This window comes from the organism of the source record quoted next, unplaced genomic scaffold (genome assembly GCF_019419815.1).
Source record: "Pyrus x bretschneideri cultivar Hongxiangsu unplaced genomic scaffold, Pyrus_bretschneideri_v1 Contig1, whole genome shotgun sequence".
NCBI classification, from domain to species: domain Eukaryota; kingdom Viridiplantae; phylum Streptophyta; class Magnoliopsida; order Rosales; family Rosaceae; genus Pyrus; species Pyrus x bretschneideri.
In genome coordinates, this window is record NW_025999390.1 from 8,001,898 (window position 1) to 8,022,466 (window position 20,569).

The 20,569-nt window shown below is 36.1% G+C and overlaps 1 protein-coding gene across 1 annotated transcript; it reads right to left on the bottom strand.

Annotated features, from left to right (window-relative positions):
• Window positions 1–13,127: 13,127 nt before the first annotated feature.
• Window positions 13,128–15,028, bottom strand: LOC103945212 (3,5-dihydroxybiphenyl synthase-like). Its single transcript, XM_009355753.3, has 2 exons — window positions 14,777–15,028; window positions 13,128–14,368 (listed from the first exon to the last, which is right to left on the bottom strand). The coding sequence occupies exons 1-2, from the start codon at window positions 14,943–14,945 to the stop codon at window positions 13,365–13,367; spliced, it is 1,173 nt and encodes a 390-aa protein (XP_009354028.2). The 5' UTR covers window positions 14,946–15,028; the 3' UTR covers window positions 13,128–13,364.
• Window positions 15,029–20,569: the final 5,541 nt, after the last annotated feature.

Sequence of the window (20,569 nt, forward strand, 5' to 3'; positions counted from 1 at the left end):
GGGTTCTAATGTCTTGATGCTCGCTACTTCTACCTCAGGAAACCCTAACTTCAGGAAACCTTCAATTCAAAATCCTCAATTCGGGTGTCGCCCCTCTTAGAAGGTCAGCACCTTTAGCTCTCTCTCTCTCTCTCTCTCTCTATATATATATATATATATATGTGTGTGTGTGTGTGTGTGTGTGTGTGTGTGTGTTGTATATGACTAAACCTCTGTGTATAATTAAATGTATGTATGCCATGGCAGTTTTTTGTATATTTTTGTATATCTCTGTTGATTTCTTATATTGCATGGAATGCAAATTGCAATAATTGCTCTACAACTAGGGTTCTAATCTTATTTAGGGTGGTTTTTGGTTCGTGGGTTGGGAAATGGACAAAAGTATTTTTGCTAAGCATTGTTTATAGTTGATGAAGCTCACTGAAAAGATAGTAAGAAGTGGCACTGACTACAATTGTTAAGAAACAAAAGCTAACTTTAACAATTCTGAAGTTTCAGGTTTATGAATTCTAAGACAACTATTTCTCTGAAACTGAACCACAATCACAAATTACTGATTCATGGAATTCTTTATCTTATGAATTCTAGGACTCAAGTGAAATAACTTTCTTTTAACAAGGGAAAGGGGAATAAAATAGTAGATGGACAAATGTATTACTAAATCCCTCACACTAATATACCTACACTTTATAAGTGCTGATATTCACTTTTTTCACAAGAGATTACCATTGGAGAATATAGAAAACAGTAAACTACGGAGAACAAAAGTAATAGAGAATATTAAAGGAGCCAACATACTAAAGTAATGAGGACTGAACTGCTTCATCTATAGAAAAGCCTTTCGTCCACTTAATAAGCGTCCCTGAATTAATTGATGATTGTAGCACAAGGAATGAGAAGTTAAAACCTAGTTCTCCCTGCCTGCCATGAGGGGGTTGATGATCTTGGCCTTCTTTAGCAACAAACTTAGGAAGTTATGGCGCAATGTACTCAAAAAGTGCCTAAAATCACAATCATTCTTTAGATTTGAGAGGTGTTTTCACATAAAAACATTAATTTACATTGGCTTAGTTAGCAACAATCTACTTACGTCTGAAGTCCTAACCATAAGATTTTCAGGAATTAAGACTCAATAAATTCTTGACTAATAATTCCACAACCCTTTCCCACCAAATGCACCCTCAGCACACGAAAGTTTGTTCCTCCGAGATCCAATGCATAAAACAACCTTTTCTCATTCCTGAAATAGGAAATACATGCATATACATATTAAGAGGAGATGTCAAAATCTGATAGCAGAAAATTTCAATATAACACAAATGTCCAAGTACTATGAAACAAACACAATGCACATGTAGACATAAAAAATTTGGTGAAATAAATGTTAACCAATAATTAAAATTTCAACGTTCACGTATCATGTAACTCAACAAAAAATCGAACAAAATCAGAAAAGTCATCAAATAGGACATGTGTCAACACCTGGCAGAAATGATTTATTTCATCTGAATATTATATTCAAAATTAGGCCTTGAAAAATTCTATAAATGAAAGCCAATTTCATTCATTTCACTTCACCAATTCATATCACACCAAAACCTTAAAGCTTTGAAACTCTAAAGTTTTCAACAAAATCCCGAAGGATCAAGAAAGCCCTCTTCGTTATTCGTCAAATCCTTTTTCAAGATCAAGCCCTAACGACCCTTGAAGAAACTTTCCTTAACCTTCAAGATCAAGCCCCGACGGCCTTTGAAAAAAGTGTTCATCGTTCATCATCCGTTCATCCTAAGATCAAGTCCCAACGGCCCTTTGGATCAACAACATCAACAAATCCACACACCCGTTCTTCAATATCCAGCCCAAAAGACCTTGAAGATCTGTTTATCGTTCATCAAGATCAAGCCCTGAAGGCCCTTAAAGATCCGTTCATCCTTGTTCATCAAGATCAAGCCCAACCGCTTTTGAAGAAATCTACACAACTATTCATCAAGATCAAGCCCCAAAGGCCTTTGAAGATTCGTTTATCCTTGTTCATTCGAAGATTAAGCCCCGACGGCCCTTTAGATCAACAACATCAACAAATCTGCACCATTGCTCATCCCTAAACTAAGCCCCGGCGGTCTTTTGGATCAACAACTCATTCACAAATCTACACCTTACGAAGATAGAATCAGATGATCAAATTGTAAAAGAGATTGTAACCCTAAAATTAATACAAAATATATTTTGTACACACGTGTTCTTGTTTCAGAAATTTTCGTGTTTACAAATTTGGCACGCTCGGTGGGACAATCTCTACCTCTTATCTCTTTCTCTGTTAAGGAATCTGAACACACCTTAAAATCCATGGTATCAATAAAGGGACAAGCCATTCTAGCAACCACCAAGGGAAGGATCTTAAGCATTTTCGACGCGAACGGACAATCCATTGGTTCCACAACCGCTCCTCAACATGCCGCTTCAAAGTTGGTGCCACTAAGGGAGCAAGAGGAGCATTAAAGGCATGAGTATATCATCAACCTGACCTCGCTAGGGGCACCTAAGCATGCTGCTAAGGTGCACAAGATAACATCCCAAAACGGCAAACAGGGTTCTTTGTTAGCACCCTGGATATCTGAAGGAAAGTCACATCTATTAGTTGCACAAGTCATGACCATCGGCGTTACCTCTATTGAAGAACAACTAGCTCAAATAGGTGAAGCAATTGCAAAGCTCACAAAGACCGCAAAGGAGAAAGACTTGCAAATCACCACACTCATCAACCGATTGGAGGGGCAGCATGACAAAAAAGTTAACCGCGACCCAAAGGTTGATCCACTAAAGAGAGAAAACGACGAAGAAGAAGAACCTTTGGTAGAGAAAGTTGAGGAAAAGCCAGACCAAGCAACAACACTCATAAACTCTCTTTCCATACAGCATATCCAGGACATGATTGCCAACACCGTCAGAACACATGTGGGAGGCACTTCGCAAGATGCACTACTGTACTCAAAGCCATACACCAAAAGGATTGATAGCTTGCGAATGCCGACGGGGTACCAACCACCAAAGTTTATGCAGTTTGATGGAAAGGGAAACCCAAAGCAACACGTCGCCCATTTTGTTAAGACTTGCAACAACACGAGGACTAAAGGAGACTACCTCACAAAGTAGTTTGTCCGCTCTCTGAATGGGAATACGTTTGATTGGTACACAGACCTAGAGCCTAAGTCCATCAACAGCTGGGAGCAGTTAGAGCGGGAATTCCTTAACCGTTTTTATAACACCCGCCACACTGTAAGTATATTGAAGCTCACAAATACAAAGCAGTGGAAGGATGAGCCAGTCGTTGACTACATCAACTGATGGCGCACTCTAAGTCTCAATTGTAAAAACAGACTCTCGGAGACCTCTTCAATTGAGATGTGTATTCAATGCATGCAGTGGGGATCACACTACATCCTTCAAGGCATCAAACCACAGACCTTTGAGGAGTTAACCACCCGCGCCCATGACATGGAGTTAAGCATCACCCATTATGGGCAGAAATAATCGATCGCTGACTATAAGAACGACAAAGTTTTTGGGCTAAAGGTGGATAAGGCTGTTTGGAAACCCACCAAGGAAGCAATGATGGTTAACACAGCTCCCATCAAAATCTCTACATGAGGCAACACGATTCAAACCGAAGCTTTTCGTGATCAAGAGATGTGTAGATGCACTTTGAAGGAGCTTGAAGAGAAGACTTATCCATTCCCCGACTCTAATGTGGTCGCCATGTTGAAAGACTTGCTTGACAAAAAGGTGATTGACCTACCTGAGTGCAGACGACCGGAAAAGATGAATCGTACTGATAGTCCAAGATACTGTAAATTCCACTACTTCATCAGTCATCTGACGGAAAAGTGCTTCATGCTGAAAGATCTCATCATGAAGCTGGCTCAGAAAGGAATCATCGAGCTAGATCTTGATGATGTGGTAAAGTCAAACTATTCCACCATCACTTCTGGCTCTTTCGACTCAAAATCTTCACCTCAACCACTGTGGGCATGCTCCAAAACCATGTCAGTCAAGTCAAGTAAAGTTGAAGGATGAACTCATGTCACTCCAAAGAAAATGCACAAGAAGCTTACGTCTTGTCCATAAGTTCACCAATCGGAAAGGGGGTAAAGTAGCTCTCGTCAGCATCCAAAGCTACATGAAAGTCTTGAGGATGATGAAATTGCAACCCGAAGATCATCCGTTGCCATCACGATGCGCGATTTCTTCCCCAAAGACTTCTTCAATCATTAGGTCAAGACTCCTTGCTATAAAGATTGCAAAGAATGCCTTTCTAAGATAGTTTGACAATTTCACAAAACTCCTCGTTCGCACGAGCCTAAAAAGCGACAACTAAAGCTCCTTGTCTGCACTAGCATAAAAGGCGACAACAAACGCTCCTTGCCTACACGAGCTGAAACTGCAAACAGCACCAAATGCTCCTTGCCTGCACGAGTTGAAACTGCAAATGGCACCAAGACGCTCTTTGCCTACATGAGTTGAAACTGCAAACAACACCAAACGCTCCTTGCATGCATGAGCTGAAACTGCAAATGACACCAAATGCTTTTTGCCTGCACGAGCTGAAACTTCAAACAACACCAAACGCTCCTTACCAACACGAGCTAAAACTGCAAACGGCACCAAAATGCTCCTGGCCCGCAAGAGCATAAACTGCGTACGGCATAAAATAAATAAATACAATGTATTTGAACTACGTTATGACTTAATCTCTTCTTTGGAAGGGCATGTAGGTAGCTCGAGCATTCAATTTCAAATTTAGTCACATTAAAATAAAATAAAAATAAAGATTTTATTAAATGCTTGAATAATGAAAGTCAATTTTATTACAATTTCTTTATTAAAAAAAATTATTACAGTTTCTTCTTCTTCTTTAAAAAAAATATATATATATATATTTATATAAAATAAACAAAACAACAAACAAACAAAACAAAAACAAAAACAAAACAAAACAAAAAGAGCAGCAACAGCAGCAGAAGAAACTACAGACGAACAGGTTCGTCATCGAGCCCAAACCCATCAAGCAACAGTTCCCCATTCTCTCTTAAGCTGACTTTTATCAGTGGGCCGGTGTTGTTGCCGTTGAGATTATTGGTGGGCCTGATGTCCCATTCTACCCAGGAAAGTAAGAACCCCATCACAGCACCCTTACACTGAATCATCACTCGATCCCCTTCTCTGCTGTAGAAGCTCAAATCCATCAACCTCTTCCAGTACAGATCTTCGTCAACTCCAGACCAATGTGCAACCAGAACTTTAAATCGAACTGTCATCTGTTACGGAGAGACGACGAGTGTGCTGAAAAGCATGGGTTCTGTTTGGATTCGGATCGCGATTTGGACCACTCAAGCTTTTCTCATGGTAGCCTCGTCTGCCCCATTTATAACTCCACCTGGAAAGGTGTCCCTCTCCATGGCACCGCCACGTTTCTCACCATGTTCCTCATCACCGACGCCATTTGCTCCATTCGTATAATGTTTGGTTGGAATAAAGGGTAACAATTTCCTCTTTTCTTCGAGACCACCATCCGCTTCTCGCATTAGTTCCCAATTCGTCTCTAGAATGAGTGATCGATGCTGACGGCGTGAGATTGAAGCCATAGCTTTGATCTGCGTTTATGGTGATTGAATGCGTTGATCGTATGATGGATGATGATTGATAAGGCTGCACAGTTACTGCTCTTCCCGGACAAAGATTTAACGACGTCGTCGTTTCCTCCCGCGTCGTGGAGACCGCTAAATGAGTGAAACACCATTTCGTGAAGGGTTTGTTGCTTGTGGTGATGAAACACCATTATTGCGAGTTGAGTTGTGAGAAAAGAGAGAGAAAAGCTTAAAGCTTTTGGCTTTTCAATACAACCTCTTCACTCAAATTCAACTGCTCCTTGTTTATATGAAAGGTCCTCCTTTGATGCGGAATGAGGTTACGACAAGGTGAAGAAGATGAGCAGTGCAATCCCGAGTCCCCAACAGAGGTGGAGGCTTTTTCAGAGGTCATCTTTTACAATTTCGTCTCCCCCTTGCTGTGTTTTCTGCGCCACCAACTATTCTCACCGCTGCCAACAACCTCAAGCTCGTCACTCTGGCCACCATGATCAAAATTGGCAAAAAACTTTAGTGACCACTATCAAATGACTAGCCAGTCATGAAGCTCAATGCCTTGTAACAACCTCAAGCTTGTCATTATGGCCACCATGATCGAAATCAGTGAAGAGCTTCAGTGACTGCTGTCAAACGACTAGCCAGTCGTGAAGCTTGATGCCTTACACTCTGCCTCAAGCTCCAGCTGCTTCTGCACCTCCGCCATAGCTACTGCCTTTGAATGTGATTAACAAAACCAAAGTTTGTCAACTTGTATCTACTTGCCCATGTTGCTCTGTACTACCTCAAGCTGTCATGGCACTCCTCCTCGCCCAAGCTGCCATGCCCTCTGCAAGCTTCTCCTCTCCCTCTGCAGGTGGCTGCCTTTCATCCCATGCAGTGCGCGCGCGCACACACATATATATATATATATATATATATAAATCATAAAAAAAAATAAAAAAATAAAAAAACTATTGGTGCGGTGATTGTGCAAATAATGGTCTCCAGATAAGCAAATGAAAATGGTCCGCATGCGGAGAATACAGTACAGTGAGGAAGCCCATTGAGGAACAGCCATGCTCTTCAAGCCACTCACAATTGCATGCTACTATTGGAAAGTCAAAAAGAAAAAAAAAAGTGGGATGGTGGCGACAAAATCATTGAAAGATAGAAACAAAAAAAAAATGGGGAGGATGGTGCATTAGGCACCATCTAAAAAAAAAAAAAGGTTATGGGATGGTGCATGGCATCATTTTGAAAATAAAATTAGAATAAAAAAGAAAAAAGGAAGTATCACATCTTAGTGAAATATATGCTCTATGGTATTTAGCACAATATACTGAATGAAATAAAGCAGGTTTATTAATATCTCTAGAAATTACAAATATGTAAAAAATAAAAAATAAAAATAAAAATAAAGGAAAGAAAGGGAAGCCTTCACAAAGGTTGCTCACGTGCCGCCACACTACTTGGCGAAACTCCAGGAAGAAGAGGCACCAGAGGTTGATTATTCGGAGCCTCAATACTTGATCGAGCTCCAGATAACGAAGGCAAAAAGTGCCTCTGGAGTACAGCCACAAACCTCTGATGGTCACTTGAATCCGACATTCGGAGTCCTGCAGCTGATCAAGCTTCCTCTTCATGCTCGTCGAATAATTATTTGCAAGCATGTGCCAATCTTTATTCCCGCACTTAATCAAGAAGAGATCAACCTGCAAAAACAAGATTTGGTTCGTGTGGTATGGTTGCTCATATATTTTATGAAGTGCAACATAACCTAAACTGTCCTACACAAGTAGTCTTACCACGATGCTTTTATGGAGTTGGTGTTAGTGATATGCCACATAATTGGGCATGTTGAATGATATGTTTGTGTTTATGTTTCGAGGCCTACATAAGGCAGTTGCTACCCAAGTCAATTGGCTCTAAATATTGTATGTATTTTTGTTTTCTTGTTGTTTAATTGAATGGGGAAATGCATATAGGTAAGTGGATTGGTTTTGTGTTTCTCCTTTAATGAAATGCATATAGGTCTACATGGTTTTATGGTTTAATTGTTTGTTTTATGTTTAACGGTATATATATGTTTTAAATGTTTGATTTAGTTATGCATGGGGTTGGTATGAGTGATATGCCACATAATTTGGTATGTCATGGGAATTATGTATACTTACTAATTTTTTTTCTTCTAATTGTGTAGATGTCAAACCTTATTAGAAGTCGTAAGGTGGTAACGAATGCACCCTATTCGCCTCCCCTGGCTCATTCATCAACTGCCACTGCTCCTACACAAATGGACTACTTGCCGGTTGGTCTCGGGGTCTCCTAGGTGCCAGCGTCATCAGCATCATCAGTGGCACTACTTGTTAGCGCCAGGTGCGGTCACCGCCTCCCCCACACTCTCGACACATCACCATCATCCATTACTGTTGCCTCGGGGTCACAACAAGGTAAAGTTTAATAACATCCTGCACGTTGATAACCGTTTTTTTCCTATAGTGCCTTGGTGATTTCTCCATATAGACTGTTGTACGTGATATTGGATTGCCTAATGATGCTAGGAGGGTGGTCATTATTTCTTTGTAGAGAACGTGTCTCTAAAAATTTTTGTTCAATTTTCTACTTAATTCTGAGTTTTGCTAGTTTAATTTTGTTCAAAAATTTGAGCTCCGGTTGCTCTAAGTTCGATCTTTAGTTATTTAGGTAAGTAGAAAGAAAATGTGTAAAGCGGACATATCATTGTGCTTTCCAAATGCATATGCTTCCTTGAACTGAAACTAATTGTTGTTTACTTAGTTACCAATCCCATTTACATTGCATCACAAAGTAAAGTTTTAATTTTTTATTTGATTGAACTTGTTGATTAGTTTCTAGATTGAAAATTGATGATGTTGGTGCTGTGTATAACTTGTTTTTTGGTGTTTGTTGGAGTGTGGGACTTCCCCCCCCCCCCTTCTCTTAGCTTCATGTAGATAAATTTGTTACAGAAATTTCGGAGTTGCTCTTGTACGCTTATTCTTTTTTGTTTCCGTTTATCTTGAGCAAAAATAGTTCAAATTAGAGTTTTTTCAAAGGTACATTTATTATATATAATGCCCCATTGTTAGCAGTCATTCTAGCTTTTTAGATCCCTAAAATGCCAACTGTAGTTAAGATAAAGGCTAAAATAAGTTAATGGCTAAAATGGTATCCAAAAACGAATTCAAAATTCTCACATACTGTAAAAGTTCCAATGTATCTAGGAGAAATAAAACAAGCATAGATTATGTGCGGGACAAGGGCATGTTTTTGACTTTCTCCACATGTTTTAGGTAGCAAAACCAGCAAACTTAGATCCTAGCAAGCAATTTATTCTTTAAATAAATGGATAAATCATAAATCGCGGAGTAGGATTGCATTTACATTTTGTAATGGTGCATACAATGTTGGCAAAAGTACAAACCTTATAAGCAATACCAAGTATGAAATATGATAAGAATTTGGTTAACTTAGTTTTGTTATTTTAGGTTCAGTTTGTTAAGTTATGTCATTTAAGAATTAAATAGTTATTATATATATTGTTTACTATTGTCATCGTTCTGAACCTATTATTAAACAGTTGTGAACACTCTGTTGGATACAAATATTGTTTATGTTATTTTCAGGTTTTTGGGAAATGTTTTAATTATAGCGAGGTTATGCCGAAATTTTAGTACGATTTCTTATTAGTTTAGGGTCAACGTTAATTTTATATTTCTTTGCAGCCAAGAAAAACACCCGGGGACCTTGTCGCTAATTAAAGAGGGAGAAGATCACCCAGGTAACCAACGGACGTATCACTATCGAATACAACAAGCGGCGTCGGGCTGCACCAATGGTGGAGCAACATAATGCATTGACCCACGACATCGGTCATGTCGTTCAGACCTATTGCCCTATGCAATGGAAGTCTTGGAAGGTGATGCCAGACGAGGTGAGGAACAAGGTGCGCGCACAGTTGTCGATAAGTATCCTACCTTTGAATTGTTTTTCCTTCAAATTTTGTATATTTATATTACTTAATGTATGTAATTAATTTGTTGCATTGCAGACGAACTACAATTTTAAGGACATCAACGACGATATGCTGGCATATGTCAGCAGGCTCTTCTTTGAACAGTACAAGCAGTGGAAAAGTAACCTGTACCAATATTTTGAGACATTTGATAATCCGCAGGTCGCTCTTGAGGAAGGTTGCCCGAAGGAGTTTGAGGGTCGGGAGGATAATTGGGCATGGTTCTGCAGTCATTTTCAGGAGCCCGGCTATGTGGTATTTTTTTTTTTATATTAAGTTTAAAATTATTATACGTTTCTTACTAATGTTTATTGATTTTTTTATATTTCATTTAAATTTGAACTAATACGTTTATTTTTTGTCTAACAGAAGAAAGCGAAAGCCAACAAGAGCAATAGGGACAAGAAGACTCTTTTCCACCATTTCGGTTCAAGGCCCTTCTCATATAGGATGGAGGTGCGGCGATGGGTAATAATAAAGTTTTTCATATTCAATTTTTAATATTTCATTAATAATTTTTTTTTTCATACTAACATTTTTCTTCTCTTGTTCTATTTAAGGGGGGTTCAAAATTCCCAGATATTGATGTCTTTACCAACGTTTATGTTCGACCTAGGAATAAGGTGGTCGAGTTCCTTCATGTAAGTCTTCTTCAATTTTAATTATTATTTTACATTCAAGTTTCATGGTTATTATATGAATGTTATAATTAATATTTGATGTTATATTACATAGGTGACGATGATGGAGAAGAGGCAATTGGTTCTTCAGGAGTCCGCCTCAGCTTCCTCCCAAGACTCCACTCGAGTATGTGGATCCCCCAGAGGATGTGGGGTTTCATATCCTTACGGAGACCTTTGATCAAACGCTCAGGCGGAGGCCGGGGACATCTTGTAGAGGGATGGGGAATGCCTGGTGACGGGAACCTAGAGTCCATTCATCATCATAGTCAACAGTCGAGTGACAGCTTTGCCAGCAGAGGTAGCCGAACTTATGACTGAGCTCGTCTCGTATAGGAGCTAGATGTCACAGATTATACAGGCCCTCAGTTAGTCCAGCATTCATCTCCTGGATCTTCATCCCCCGTCTACCTCCAAGTCCTTCCAACCAGAGCATGGCCACACCTCCACTCCTTCGACATCTGAGCCTGTTAACAACCTTGAGACCTTCTAGCCACCTCTGCCAGACGACCACACAGATTACGCTACATTGTTTTCTTTGTTTTTTACTTACTTTTTAAACATTTTTCTTGTACATAGTACATACATTTATATTAATTTAAATATATTAATTTTCTCTTCATTACATTTTTTTTAATTGAAATTTAATTTTATTACTAAAAAAAAAAGCAATTTATTTTTATTACAAAATAAATAAATAAAACAGAATGTAAAATTAAATTTAAAAAAAAAAAATTATTTTGCACGACGAAAGCCTTCGTCTCGCAAAACTCAAGCGACAAACTAGGTTTCGTTGCGTAATAATAAATTGTCATCACGCAAAGTTTAGAGAGACGAATAATAGTCGTCTCACGTATGTATCCTAGTATTTTGTGTGATGAAAATATTCGTTCCTAAAAATTTTGTGCAACGAAGGGTAAACGGTCACGCAGTGTTCCTACAACCAATGATGTTTTTCGTCGTGCAAAGTCTTTCTTCATGATCTTTGCACGAAGGATTATGCGCGATGACGTTTTTGTCATGCTGAAGTTTGTGCGATAGAAATACACTTTGTGCGACCAACTTTGGTTCGTCGTGCAAATAGTAAAACATAGTAGCGATACTACTAAACTATAGTATTAAGTGGCAACAGATCTTGAAATTTAAATTCATATAACGATAAACATTACCATCACTTAAAAGTGGTGAGCAAAAACATTCCCAAATTAATTAATAGTTAACAGTAATTTCACCCTATTATACCACATTTTTTTATTTTTTATTTTTGCAAAAATATTCTCCATTAGGGATTATTTATTTATTTATTATTTTTTAACGATATTATCTATACTAAGAGGGAGTAAGCTAAACCTCACAATGAGCTAGCAATAATATAGTTCAAATTCACCTACTGTCTAGTGGTATTCCTTTTCATTTGTAAGTGAGAGGTCTTAGGTTCAATTCTTGTCAAAGGCAAGTTTGAACCACATCATTGATAACCTATTGTTAGGCTAAGTCCACCCCCTCCCCTTTAGACCTACTCCAATCCTTGGAATAAAATTTAAACTTACCCCAACTTGCTCCAACCATTTGGGCAAAATATGAGTTTTAACCCAAAACTCACTTCTGGGGCAAGTTTAGCCCAAGATTCCCCCCAGGTTAGTGGGGTTGGCCCATCATATATGTGTATTTTTTTTTTAGTTTTATATTTATTAATTCATTGAATCCAACAACTGAGATCTAATATGATCAAATCCAATGGCAAAAAAAAAAAAAAAAAAAAAAAAAGGTTCTATCGTCCAAATTTAAATCCAACGGCTAAAGTAATTAAAAAAAATCTTTTATGTGTTTCATATTTTTTCACAGTGTTCCACGAGTTTCATGATATCAGTTTAGTGATTTTTCAATATTTATTGGAATCTAAATATTTTTAGGTTAAAATGTTCATAAAATTAAATTAGGATAGTCTACATAATTTATTTTTTTTCAAAAAAAAAAAAGTTACTTTAAGAAAGAAAAACTATCCTAAATTTATTTTTTAATAATCTCGGGCTGAAAATTTAACCTAGAAGGGTTAGAGGAGAAAAATAGTATCTAGGTTAAAACCTAAATTTTTTGAGTTAAAAATTTTAAATTTTAACTCAAGGGTTGGAGATGGTCTTAGTGTAGATAATATCGTTCATTCAAAAAACTTCATTTTCTTTACATTGTAACATATTTTTCTTGCGAATGCCTTATGACTAGGCTCTACCTAAACAAATTCCCTAATTGAGATTGTGTTTCATATTTAATATTTTTCGAGTTGATCCCTAAATTATACCATTATAGCATTTATGTTGATATGAAAATTAAAATGTAGAGCTTTTTTATTTGCTTGTGACATGTATAGTGGCTTTGTAATTGTAACTAATGTCGGAATAAATTCAAAAAGTGTTTTGTGAGACCATAATTTTTTAGGGTTGAAGTAAGACTGATTGGGATACGTACTTATATCTAAAAAATCCGGTCATGGACTCAATGACTTTGGATTCTCACAGTTATTAAACTCACACTAGTATAACAACAGTGTTATAAGTATTAAACTCAGGTTGTTTAATTTTTATAAACTAGTGTGGAAGACCTTAATAAGACAAACTGTTGGTTGAAACATTGCCCTTACAATGATGTATGAATATTTCGCATGAAACTCGAAGTAATGACAAAACCATCTTTTATTATTTACATGAAAGATAAATTTTTTTAGAGATTTGAAAAAGAAAAAAAAAATACCAAAGTCTATATGAGAAATGAGGTTCTCTGGAGGATGATCCATAAAACAAAAAAAAAAAACCATCTCTTATTATTTGGGGTTAATACTACACTTTGGATTACGAGGGACAAAACGCCCAGCGAAGAAACAGACTTTTTTTTTTTTTTTTTTGAACAGACATAAACATAGACAGGAAAAGACAAAGCAACAGACTACATAGAAAAAAGAGGAACAAACAAAGCCCTCCAAATTATACTCTCTCGCATACAGTGTATTCATACACCGTTCCATGCAAGTATTTAGCATGTAATAGATTCACTACGCAACACAGCTGTCTCGACAGTGAGTCCTGGTCCGATTCCAATTACGACACCCCATTCTAAACCTTCACCAGTTGTGGCTTTGCCTTCCCCAATTGACTTATTTCTCATCTCATCCAAAATAAAGTGCACCGATGGAGCTCCCATGTTGCCGTACTCACTCAACACATGCCTTGTAGCCCTAAGCTTCCCTTCCTTCAAACCCAATTGCTCTTCCACCTGGTCTACAATGGCGGGCCCACCAGGGTGCACACTGAAAAATAAGGAATTCCAGTCCTTATTCTTTCCATCAACCTTTTCAAAAGTTTTAGTCAGAAAATCCACAACACTTCCACCAACAAATTTAGGGACGTCTCCCGATAAATAATAATTAAACCCCATTTCACGAATGTTAGCCACCACACCATGCTCTGAGTTAGGTATGATCGTCTGCCTGCAAGCCACAATTTCAAACAGTGGCCTCTCAATTTCAGGCTCTGGATTAGCCCCAACTATCACAGCAGATGCTCCATCAGCAAAAAGAGCCTGGCCTACCAGTATGTCAAGGTGGGTGTCAGTGAGTCCGTGGAAAAACACAGTCGTGATCTCAGCACACACCACAAGGACGCGTGCACCTTCATTGTTCTCTGCGAAGTCCTTGGCCAAGCGGAGGACAGTCGCACCAGCATAGCAACCAGCTTCGTAGATCATGGTTCTGGTGACAGATGGGTTAAGGCCGAGGAGCTTGACCAATTGGAAGTCGGCACCTGGCATGTCAACGCAAGAAGCTGTGCAAAAGATAAGGTGGGTGATCTTTGAGATGGGCTGGCCCCACTCTTTGATGGCTTTGAATGCTGCTTGTTGCCCTAGCTTTGGGACCTCAGGGTTCAACATGTCTTGGCGCACATTGAGTGATGGGGCTCCATAGGTATATATGCTTGGGTTAGCCTTTAGAATCTCTTCTGTTAGATACAAGTAACGCTTTCTTGTTCTTGATTTCTCACCTGTTAATTAGTAATTAAGTTAGGACATGTTTTATATCCTTGTGCATCAACTAATACAATGTCATTTGAAGAAAAACTTACACATAACAATGTATTATTGGATCAAGATGCCACAATTTAATTAATGTAACATGTCTAAAGTGACTATTGTCTTCTGTTAATAACAATGTATCTTTTGAAATGAACATGTCGTGTGGCACGTTGAGTTTGTGAAGTGATTCATTTTACCTCATAATTTGGTAGAGTTAGAGTTTGCAACTCAAGGTCAAAGTCAATTCATTGAGAGGTCAAAAATCTTTGGTATAATTTCTTGCATGATATGTTTTCTTCCTACATATAAATATAAGGTAATCTCATGCATGTGCAGTATAAATGTGCACGACTAGTGCTTGTAAAAATTATACTTACAAATACGATCGAACTTCTCTCTTAAATCTGTTCTGTGCTCATTGTTGGTGACTCGAAACAAGAAATCAGGATAGTCTTTTTGGTAGTAGACGTTGGGAGGATTTGCAGTGCCAATGGCTAGGATTTTGGCATGTGGAGGCTCTACATGATTCTTAACCAAAGGCGCCATGAAGCAAGTTAAAGAGCAGATATAGAGTAGGGATTTGTTGAAACTTGAAAGAGACGGGGAGTTGAAAGGTTGCGATAAAATGAATGGCACTACCCCATTCCTTATATAGCAATCAGAGATCCTACTAACTTGTGGAATCTTCAATGTTAGGATATATTTTAATGCACACATAATATTCAACTCGTCATTTCTAATGGACGGGATAGAAAAAGTCAGCAAAGAGGCTTCCGGTAAGCAGCAGGCACTCCAAATTTTGAATCTTCAAGGTTCGGATATTTTCTCTTTCGTCCTCAACGTACGTTTACAGTTTCCACTACCCAGTTTCGTCCAAAAGAAAGTTTCAACTCAATATATAAAGTACATAAAATATATATGACAATATACGAGGAAGCCATCTTACGCACCATCGCACATGTTAATATATTATTTAAAGTTTTTATTAACATACTATGTTGGAAGTGGAAGTTGAATTTTAGGCCACAAACAGTAACAAATTGTCCGTCCACATTAGGCTTCCTCTAACATCTCTTGGCCTGGGGAAAACAGAAAACATTCTCTGTTCTGTTATATACATGGATGATCTAGTTCTACCCCAATCTGCTTACATAACAAATTACTTTTTGTATCTCAGCTTGCTTGATTTACTCGGGACATAGCTCGCACCTCACCTCACCCCAAAAGGTTACAAAATAAGTTAGGGAAAAAAAAAAAAAAAACCTAGCTACAACAGTTCTGGAATCAACTTCTTGATGTATTATTTTCTCTTTTGTCACAATTATTTCTCAATGGTATGCATAATTAGTGATACATAAAATAAATGGATGGAATTAAAAAAAAAAATCTAACAGTTATCAAAATCAAATTTAACAGCTAAAATACTTGTAATACTAAGATGCATAACAATGAAGACGGACCTCTATTGTCATGTATTTTAGCTCATTTTCCGGAGGTGTACATGCACGAATAGTCGTACTTGCAAACCTTCTCAGGGTCACCTTGAGTGGTGAAGTTAAGGTGGTTAGAAAAATAAGTTAGAATTAACATAGTTATTGCTTTTATTATATCGTCACTTAGTATAACGGTCTAGTAAGTGAAAACGAAAAATCGAACCAAACTATTATGATCTGTCAATTGTACGACTTAGTCCTCTCTCCTATCTTTTAGTGTAAATAATATCATATATATTGGACATTTTAGGTCCCCTTTGGAATTAGAGGCCATGTGTTATGGTAGGTTTAGAAGTGCTGGCACTAAATATCTCTTATCATGATGTTACGGTTTCAATCTTGAAATTTTGTCCCGTGTAAATTTTTCTTTTTGAATGGTCTTTCATCAAGGCCTACTACTTTCTTTTATTCTTTCTTTTTTCTTTCATTCCTTGTGATATTTTTACGCAGAACTGCACAGATGGACCTTTTGATGGTTATATTTGCATTGAGTTTTTGGATTGTGATTTTTTTTTTTTTTTTTTTTTTTTTTTGGGTTCATCCATTGTATTATGATAAATAATTCAATATTTTATAATAAAAAATGCACGTTTTCAAGAAGAAGACTTTTCATGTACATTTGACCAAAAGAATTGGAAACAAGTTCCTCATTAATTCTTCAAGTTATTATAAACTAGAAAATGTACTACTGGGACAAGTAACGGTGGCTTACTCTCGGCCACCAGCAGACCTGCCCGCCCTTACTCTCTGCTTAGTCCAAAAAATCATACTTTTGTTTTAATTATATAATATTATGGCTGATAGTTGAATGTACTGATGGGACAAGTGACGTTGGCTTACTCTCGGCCGCCCGGGAGCCGTGCAACCCTTACCCTCTGCTTAGTCCAAAACATCATACTTTTGTTTTATTTTTTGATAATACGGTTGATATTTGATCCAACAAAACCAAAACAAGACATTGCCTCGCTAGTTCCTTCTCCATGACCAGTGCACCACCAACCGAAATCTCAATAAATCCGAAGGGCAGATTCATGTCAAGTTGTATATTATGTTAATATACATGTTGATTACAGGTCCAAAACACGTGAAAAAGTTAAAAAGGGAAATTGGTTCAAATATCCCTCGTAGAAAACAGGTCCGGTCGACGTTCCCGCGCAAAAAAAAAAAAAAAAAAAAAGAAGCCTCGACTCTTCAGTCAAACATGCCGCGATTACAGATGTATTAGATAGATTTTTGGTCAAAATAATCCACTTGACTTCAGTAAGATAATGGAATTAAAATATGTAATTTAAAATTAATTTTTTTTTTATTACAAGTGATATTCTCTATTAATCTATACTAAAACGAGAAGGAATTTGACATCGAGACACGTTGAGTTGAAGAATAAGACTCAAATCAATAAAGCATTATGCAACTGACACAACTCAAAACTAGTTGATAATGTATGTAGAGGGCCAAAATCTTAATTACTTTAAATAAAACTATATTTTCCGGGAGGTGGGTAAAATCTCTCCGTATATATTGCGAAAACATAATCCAAAATGTGAGGTTTTACTTTGAGATTTAGATGCATTCAATTTATTTCATCCATGATTTAATGCAAGCATTAGAAAATGATAAACACACATCATTTTTCTCTTCATACGCATAATTTATTAACCTTATTTGTTGTGTTTATTTAACTTATTCAATTTAATAGCAAAAAATAAATAAGAATATTGAGAGGCCAAAAATAGTGTTTAAATTGAGTTCTCTCTTTATGTGTGTGTGTGTGTGTGTGTGTGTGTGTATAAATTGAGTTCTCTCTTTATGTGTGTGTGTGTGTGTGTGTATACATACATCATTACATACACATTATTGTAGACAGGGTCGGTCCAGAGATTTTTGAGGCTCAGGGTGACGTAAAAAAATGTGCCCTCATTTCATATAAAAAAAATATTTGTTTTCATATGTAAAACATCGATAAAATTATATTTAGAAAAACACTTCAAACTCAATAATTTAGAAATATGGAATAATTAATTTATTTTGTATCAAGAGAAGGAAACTAAAAAACTTCAGGCTTTTAAGTAGATAGAATATGAGTTTTGTTTTCCATCTGAACTTTTAAAGTGTTTTTGTATAAATTGTGAGTTTTTTTTATTATTTACTAACCTCATCAATATAAGACTAAAAAAAGATTAATGCTTTTGAGTCTTTAAGGATATGTATAAGTAATGAATGAACACTAAATTAAACATTTTGATGACACGTAATATTATTTGCAAATTTGATCTAAAAATTTAGTCTACGCATTATTTTTTGCTGAAGATTAGACTTGAATTGGAACAGATATTTAAAAATAGCAACCCATGTAGCTACTAGCTAGTAAATAAATTAACAACCAAACAAAAATTTGTAAAAATTGAAAAAAATAAACATGCACATAGCATTTCAAATTTAGGACCTCTCGTTAATTTTAAACAACAAAAACCATTGCTTCTAATTAAACTTCTTGATCATTTAGCCAAATTTTATAAATTTATACTATTATGAAAAGAAATTTGTAAAAATTGAAATGTAAATAAGCACACATGGTATTTTGAACCTAAGACCTCTTCATTCATTTTAAACAACAAAACCACCATTTCTAGTTAAATTTCTTTGTCACTAAACCAAATTTTATAAATTTATACTCTTATAAAAACATATATAAATATAATACCCTAATAATTTTGATGCCCCCAATTTTTTTGGGCCCCAAACTGTCGCCATGCCCGCACATGGCTTGGGCCGGGCCTAATTGTAGAATTCCACTTAGATTGTATTTGAACTTCTCTTATAAATTTGTCATGTGTTCTGTTTTAGTGGCTACGAAGAAGAAAACTTTTAATCTACTGTAAATTTCAAAAGAGGGTTTCTTTATTTGCACCTCACATATATATTGTCGGATACATCCACATTAAAAGTAATTATTGAATAACTTATATACGATAATATGCCATGACAATTTCGATCTCATAAGCTTTTGTTTTAAATAAGTAACGACCAGAATAACGTGAATATGAATATATCTTAAACGAGAACATGTAAAGCAAAAGTATGATAGTATAAGTAACCATCATTCCTAAATCACATCCATCTAATTTGTAAGATTTTCGTAACGAAATCATCTTCACCCAAGAGCCTTACTTCCATTACTTCATGCCAAAACCTATTCCTCTTCATTAATTAGCCTATCGAGACACTCTGTATCCTTCCCATTAGATGAACAACATGGATTAGGCAATGTATACAGCTTCCTGAGTTCCTGTAAAACCATAATATTCCTTTAATAATCTCATCGATCCCGAATTTCGATATTCGAAAAAACTGCTAATCGTATTTTAACTATGTAACCCCCTCTGTTTCTCCCCTTGAATAACCTCTAAAACTACGCCATGTTTGAAAATTGGAGCTGTAGAAAGTGACTGGAAGTTTCAACTTGAAAGAAAAAATGTGTGTGCACTAGAATGTAGGCGTAGTAGTAAACATACTTTCTCAAAAAAAAAAAAAAAAACAACAAAAGTCGTAGGTATGAACCCAAAATTTGTAGCTTACTCATTAATAAAATTAAAATCTCTCTTTATATTAATAATTTTTGTAGTTTACTCATTTTAACTTATTCGTATATATAGTTTGTTGTATTTGTGTAGTTTCAGTCTGTTAGCACCACTGGTTTAATTTGTACAACTAACGCGATTTCTTGATCAAACACATGCATGTATCTGAATTTTAAATTTATTATTATACACATTTTAATTCATTAATTTTATTTAACTTCTTCTAATTAGTGTACCTAAATGTCCATATCATAATATATTTGACTAAATTAGTGTACCGAAATATCCATACCTAAATATATTATAGTGAATTAGTGGCACATAAGAAAGTGAATTAGTGGCACATAAGAAAGTATGTAAAATCATAAGTGTATCGAAAATTCCGTACCTAAATATATGATGTTAAAATAGTGTACTGAAATGTCGGTACCTAAATATATTATACTAAACTAGTGTACCGAAATGTCCATACCTAAACATATTATACTAATCTAGTGTACCGAAATGTTTGTACCTAGATATGTTGTAATAAATTAGTGGCACATAAGAAAATACGCAAAAACATAAATGTACCGAAAAATCTCTATGAAAATATTTTCTTATATAAGATACTTACCATAATGAGATTAAAATTTATAATATTTTCATAAAATTTAATTTATGAACACCATAAAATATAAATAAAAAAAGAGAGAAATTGAATACATATGCTTACATTAAATAGAGTTTAGGAACTAAAATCAATTTTTATTCTTATATAAGACATTTTTCTAAACTTCATCTTATTTAAGGATTAAAATCTAGTTTTTAATTTTTTTTTTTTTTTTTTTTTTACTATTTATATGTGCATGCATATAGTTCCAAGTAGTATCATAAATTAATGTGCATATTTTAAAATGTTCAATCTGCATCATTGGTGTACATTACTATTTATGACAACAGAATATTAAAATCATGGTAAGTGGCCAGCCAGCCAGCCCTTGTAAGAGAACGAAAAATAAGAAAACAAAAAACCCTGGCCGCCGAAAAGAGACAGGGAAAACAGGTTTTTTTTTTTTTTTTTTTTTAACAAAGGGAAAAGAGTTGAATACGAAAC

Bases quoted from the DNA above. Each gene is read 5' to 3' on its own strand.
- LOC103945212 (XM_009355753.3), bottom strand. From the start codon at position 14,945: ATGGCGCCTTTGGTTAAGAATCATGTAGAGCCTCCACATGCCAAAATC. The intron at 14,369-14,776 runs GTAAGTATAATT...ACTAATTAACAG, and splicing joins AGAGAAGTTCGATCGTATTT to GTGAGAAATCAAGAACAAGA.